The sequence below is a fragment of the Rhagoletis pomonella genome, unplaced genomic scaffold (genome assembly GCF_013731165.1).
Source record: "Rhagoletis pomonella isolate Grant_MI unplaced genomic scaffold, Rhpom_1.0 Rhpom_scaffold_02187, whole genome shotgun sequence".
In the NCBI taxonomy this organism is placed as follows: domain Eukaryota; kingdom Metazoa; phylum Arthropoda; class Insecta; order Diptera; family Tephritidae; genus Rhagoletis; species Rhagoletis pomonella.
Genome location: NW_023460741.1, coordinates 17,857 through 24,529, shown reverse-complemented (window position 1 = coordinate 24,529; position 6,673 = coordinate 17,857). Strand labels below are relative to the sequence as shown.

General features: G+C 35.3%; 1 protein-coding gene across 1 annotated transcript; it reads right to left on the bottom strand.

Moving 5' to 3' along the window:
• Nucleotides 1–3,440: 3,440 nt before the first annotated feature.
• Nucleotides 3,441–6,398, bottom strand: LOC118753196 (loricrin-like). The gene is made up of 2 exons (XM_036488067.1): nucleotides 6,314–6,398; nucleotides 3,441–4,389 (listed from the first exon to the last, which is right to left on the bottom strand). Exons 1-2 carry the CDS (start codon nucleotides 6,314–6,316, stop codon nucleotides 3,553–3,555), a joined length of 840 nt encoding a protein of 279 aa, XP_036343960.1. The 5' UTR covers nucleotides 6,317–6,398; the 3' UTR covers nucleotides 3,441–3,552.
• Nucleotides 6,399–6,673: the final 275 nt, after the last annotated feature.

The following is a 6,673-nucleotide window of genomic DNA, read 5'->3' as shown; positions in this document are numbered from 1 at the left end:
GTATGTCTGTGTTTATACACGGAAACTTTTGTCTACGCAATTTTTCATATTCCCTTTTGGTGTTGCTCGTTTCATTTACACGCGGCGATTTTTTTGTATGCAATTGTTGTTATCACCTGTGAACCGCTAACTCAATTTACACAGTTGAACGAGAGCACAAAGCGTGTTGCCCGAGCACGTCTCCACCTTCTACTAAATAATTCTTAGCATCTGTCAATTTTCTTTTTTAACTTGGTCCCGTTTTCTCATGTGGGCAACTTGCAGTCTTAACATATCACTTTCAAAATAACATCGTCAACAGCCAATGTAGATGGCGCGGTAAAATGAAAACTGAGTTGTCATACTACGAAATGACAGCTGATGTTAAGACAGCGATGGTAAGAAGTTCTGCAAGACACATATGGTTTAACAGTGGTAATTTGCGGTCTTCACCCGTCATTTCTGTCTTAACACAGCTTTTTTAACAGAATCTGTAGAAGGAGGAGACGTGGGGTTACCGGTCGATATCGATATTATCGAATGGTGAAGCCGAAAACTATCGACAATATCGAATGGTTCAACCATCTATAGTTTTGCAGCTCTATTAAATATCTACCAACTATTAAAAAATGAGACTAGAACATTCATACATAAATATCAATTACGGTTTACGGTTTTCGTTTTTTCTTCTTTTTTATACTCGTAAATTTGTCTGCACTAGGGTTGCCAACATTTTCGTAGATATTTATAATATTTATAAAAAACTAAAAAAATAAAGTACATTTCAAATATATATAGTATTTTATTTAAAAGAGAAAGTAAAAACGCTTTTCATGTTTTTTCATGATGATGAAAGTATGTTTTATCGTAATCAAAGTTTAAATTAATGTACATCAAAAGTTCATTTTTTATTATTGTCGCTTTATTCCTCTCATCTCGCCATTTCAATAGAAAAACCTCTTTCTGTGAATTTTTTTATTTTTAAAAATATATTGACATTTTTTATTTGTGGCGCTATTCATAAACTCACTATGACCTTTATTTAAAAAAAAATATTTAATTTTATATTTTTATTTCAGAATACAAATTTTCCTTGCGAATTACTGAAATATATTTTTATGACAGCCAATAGCCAGCCCTAGCAGGTAGAAACAATAAAATAAAGATTTGTATTTATTTATAACTGAAGTATTTTTGCATACTATATTTTTTTCTACGTATGCATCCCTAGTCGGCACATATTTTTAATTCTTCATTCACACGATATTTTTAATTGCTTCGATTCAAGGTCATCAAACGGTGAGACAGTCGACATAAGAGTTTGCAACCACTCATATGAAAAAATTCTTGTACTACATGTTCATATATCTAATCGCATGCTCATAACTTGAATGCCATCAGCGTTATCAGCAATTACTCCATTTTCCTTAGTGCTGGCGGTTGAGTTTACACTCAAGACATTGGCTTAAGATCGCGCTGACACATTTCGTTTTTGACGGTAAAGCAGTTGGGGTTTTGCTAGTTCAGATAAAAAAAAAAAGTTTATTCATTCTGTCTTAACCCTGCTTTGATAACGTACATCTGCGAGACGTATGCTTTTTTTAATTTTCGCGCAATAACGAATGAAATCGGTGTTTTTTCCTTTTTAATTTAGATTAATTTCTAAGTGCAAGTGATACATAAGTATTTAAAGAATGCATATTTGCGAAAAAAATTGCATAAAATTGCTGTTATCGTAAAATTTAGGCCGGAAAATCGTCATACGTTTCATAGACGTATGGATTTCTTTTCGGAAAATTTAAGTAGACAAGGCATATTCTCCATCATCTTCAATATAGGCATAAGATCCCACCTCAGTATCGTTTTCATTAATGAAGATTCAGTGATGGGATGAAGTTAGACTCAGGTAGGTTAATATTGTAGTGCCTCTTCAGTAGGTCTAAAACCATCAGTAATCAGTACCAGGCGTCATTGAGAAGGCGCACGTCTTCTATTTGGCAAGCAGATTTCCCACACTAATAACTGAGTGTCTGCTCCACCATATTACAGATGTATAACTGATTATGGCTCTGAATGTAGAGCTGTTAATCGTATCGTAATAGACTCAACGTTTTGACAAAAACTTGTTTTGCAAAATGCCGCCCATACTTTGGCGTCTCTTGCTCATCTTGAGAATTACTCTTTGGTACTTTTTATCGAGAGAAATCTGATTTGCGACTACTTTGTGTGTGATGGGAACTAAAACATCCAACCTTCTCATTCTAAATAGCCAAGATTGAATAGTATTCAGTAGAGGCACGTGGTTTATGCAACTTAGGCCTGATTCCCTTCGAGTGGCACCCGAAGAGCAAGAGCGGTGCGAATTGTAACCAAGGTCGTTCTAACCGCCAAGACAGTATGGTTTGAAATTGACCAATTAAAGCGAAGACGCGGACTGTAACCTATGCCGTTCCAGCCGCCAAGGAAGTGCGACTTCGAAACTCGAGCGCACGAAGCGTAGGCGCTGATTAGAATCTATGCCGTTCCAACCGAATAGTCAGTATACATACGTATACGGATTTGAACTCGTCTCTTCTATAAGCCAGATCAATGCAGTACCATCTTACGCTCCATAAAGCTACTATTTTCCAGCCAGACTTTGCAGGGGATAGCGAAATACCCGTACTACGAGCGGTACTGATCGCTAACAATGATGTTCTTTTTCTTCACAATTCATCTCCAACTCTGCCGGATATAACTTTATGGGCTGGCTCCCATGTTTTTTATTGCGTTCAATGATGTCCTTTATTAGCGCGACGAAGGTGCCGACAGTCCATACGGCAGCTATAGCCCTACGGAAAGGTTCGTATGCAGTGGGGTCATGTTGTCTTTCCATCAGATGCAAAAGGTGAGCGCTTTTTAGGCTCTGTGATCCAGTTGTTAATTGCCGCAGCCGATTGTTTTAACCTTACGGAAAAATACGGCATCCACTTGTGTGAGTTGCTTTGTTCGGCCCTCTCCTCTAATTCCGAGACGGGAATCATGCTCTTCTTCTATTAATGGTTTAGAATATTGCAATGTTACTTTTGTCCTGAAAGCGAAGTAGAAAGTCACTTATCGGGCAATACACTGTACGCGTAGGTCCAGTCTTTTTTATACCCCTCAGTGTACTAAGCTGCCGTTTCCCCTTCAAGTTGACACATTCCCTTTGGTCGTTGAGACTACGTAGCGCCCCAATTAGTTCAGCCTGTATAGAGATAAAATGGGACTAAAAATGGAAATTATCTATTTCTTTCTGGCATATTTACTGTATTGATGCCGAGAAGTACATCATCACTGCCTCATAAATAAGTGCTCCATTTAAAATTATCACTTTAGAACATAGTTTTCAAATTAATCAACACATTAAAATAAACTTTTTTAAACAAAAATATATTTAATAAAACAAGAGAATTATTTACAACATGTAATGAGATGGTTGTTTTTAACTTGTAAGTATGAAGTACCTTCAGCAATTTAACGGTAAACACTGTTTCTGCTAAGGACCTCATAAACAGCACAAACACAGTTTAACTAATCACAGTTCCAATCGATTTACTTCTTTTTGTAGATGTATCCACCGTTCGAAGCATACTGGGTACCAACATCGCCGCCAGAGTACGATGAACCACCCGATGAGTAAGAGGAACCACCCGACGAGTATGAAGGACCTCCCACTGAGTAGCTGGGCGCCGCTGGAGCCAAGTACGTGTTAGATGGACCAGAGTATCCAGAAGAGCCACCGCTTGAGTATGAGCCACCGCTAGAGTAAGAACCACCATCACCGCCGCTGGAGTAACTGATACCACTACCACCTGAGGAGTATGATGGAGCCGAGTAGACTGGAGCGGGTGCGGGAGCAGAGTAGACTGGAGCTGGTGGTGAGTAGCTTTGCACAGGTGGCAAGTATTCATTTGATGGGGCAGAATATGAGGAACCACCACCCGATGAGTATGAACCACCAGCACCTCCGGATGAGTATGAGCCACCTAGCGACCCACCTGAAGAGTACGAGCCACCAAGGGAACCGCCTGAAGAGTATGAGTTACCCAGGGATCCACCTGAAGAGTATGAGCCACCAAGGGCACCACCCGACGAGTATCCACTACCGAGCGAACCACCCGACGAGTATGAGTTACCTAGGGAACCGCCTGAGGAGTATGACCCACCGAGGGAACCACCCGACGAGTATGAGCCACCAAGGGATCCACCCGACGAGTATGAACCGCCGCCGATGCCACCTGAGGAGTAAGATGGTGCACCATAGTTGCTGGAGGGTGGCAAGTATTGTGGAGCTGGAGCTGGGGCAGGTGGCAGGTATGACCTCGACAAGTGGCTAACATCAGCCGAAGCGACGGCGATCAAGGCAAGAGTGGCGGCAATGAAGAGTTTCTGCAACGAAAGAGAGAGATTTCAATTGAGATGAGTGACGAAAAATAACTATGTTCATATAAGTATGTACATAATATTATACATATTATGTGTTCACTTTTAGAAGATTGTTGGTTTTGAAAAAAATTAATCTTTATTGCATTTTTATAAATGGCGAAAATAAATATATTCTTAAACCTTTTCAGTAAAACTTTTAAAAAGATGTCCAACTAATTACAAAAAAGTTGTTATAAATTATTTTGAAAAGGTGGTAAAAGTGAGTAAACTGTTTAATTGGCTTTCATGTTTTATTATAAAATTAATTATTATTTTTTCAAGTTTGGTTTAATTAGATTTTTCTTTTAGAACTCTAAATTTGCAAAACTAAAATAACAAAATAAAAAAAGTATTGTTGGCTTTTTGGAGTAAAGGTTCCTAAAAGGAATTATTTACCGCTGAGACTTGGAATAAGCAAAGTGGAAAAATAAATCACGTAACATTAGGACAGCAAATTTTATAAAACTTAGAAAAATATTTAGCATTGAAAAAAAACCCTCAAACATTAACTATTTTAATTTTTAACTTAATTTAGAAAATTTGTGCTTGAAATTTTCATTTTTTAGGTAAAGTTATTTATTTCTTACTTAGGAAAACAAAAAAAAAAAATATGGAGAAGTGAGTACAGATATTCGATAGAGTTTTTTTATGTGCAAAAAATCTAATTAAAGTTGAAAAAATTTGACTTAATTAGAATATATTTGTTTGAAAATTTTAAATTTCCTTTAAAATTATTAGGTATTCTGTTATTTCTTACTTAGGAAATTACAAACAGAAAAAATGGAAGAGACTATAGATTTTCGATTGATTTTTTGAAATCTTGAACAAATTATTGATATAAAAAAATCTTAAAAAAGTTATTTCTTTCTTTGGAAAACAGCAAAAAGGGAAAGAATTAATGAAATGATTTTTTTAAATACTGAAAAAATTATTCAAATCAAAAAAAGTTGCACGGAAGCAATTTAGGTGAAAAACGATTTGAATTTAGTATGAAAACTGAAAGAAGGGAAAAAATCATTTCTTACTTAAATTGCTGGTGATACCGGCATTAATTTTTTGTAAAAAATGTTTGTTTACAAATCTTTTATTCAAAGTGAAATTATTAGAATATAGAAGAAATTTTAAATTACAAACGTTTTTATAAAATTATAAAAATTAAAAAAAAAAATAGTTGAGTGTTAATTGAATAGTTGTTTAATTTGTTATCCATAATTTTTTTTTCGAAAAACCTAATTTTTTCGAAACTATCTGCCGGTAAGTTTTCATATTTAATTTAAAAAAAAATAAATAAACTGCTTTCTTGAAACTGGTTGTTTAAAACCTCTATCGGAAAACTACATGTTTTTTATTTTTCAAAGCAGGTATTGAAGAAGCCAGTACTATTTGCATTTTTGCAATGCAGAAAAATTTATTAAAAGCAAAAAAATCTAAATTGAAATTCTAATTAAATTTGTTTTAAATATTTATTTTAATTTTTCGTCGTTTAAAAAAATGTCATTCTAAAAAATATACAATATTACTTTTTTATTATTTTCCTAATTAAGGAAATTTTTTAATTGTGCACTTCCCCGGTACAAATTCACCAGACCAATTTGTTTTTGTTTTTTTTTTTTTTGTTTTACATAATATACACCGAGTATTTTTTTAAGATATGTGTACCGATTTTTTTTCGAAAAAATCAGTGCATTTGAATATCGTTTATTTATATTGTTAAAACTTTTTTTTCGATTTTAAAACTCAAATTCACTCCAAAAGTTGTTTTAGACAGATTGCTTCAAAGTTGCATTTCAAAAATAGATTCACTTTGCCCAGCACACTTGAAAACATCTAAGTTTCTGGAACACTGATACCAAAAAACCGTTGCTTCTTAATTTTTCCGTTCACCCACCATTTTGCTCTGATGATCTATGTGTGGTTTCTAAGGATGAGACTACTTAGCTGTACGAAGAGACCGTTGGAACTGATGCTGTTCCACAAACCGACTGACCAATTTATACCAAAATTATGCTTACACACTAAAGGTTTTAACGCGGCACAACACAAATCACCTGCCCCCCGCAACGGCCGGCTATCGCAACAGCGCATAACATTCGGCGACGCGCCACGCAACAATGCTAGGGCCAGCAAACTTGTTTTAGTGATTTACAATATGCATGTACAACAAATACTTAAATACATAAGTACATAAATGCTACCTACTACCCCCGAAAAGTAAAATAAAAAAATTAGCAAAAAAAAACAGCAAAAC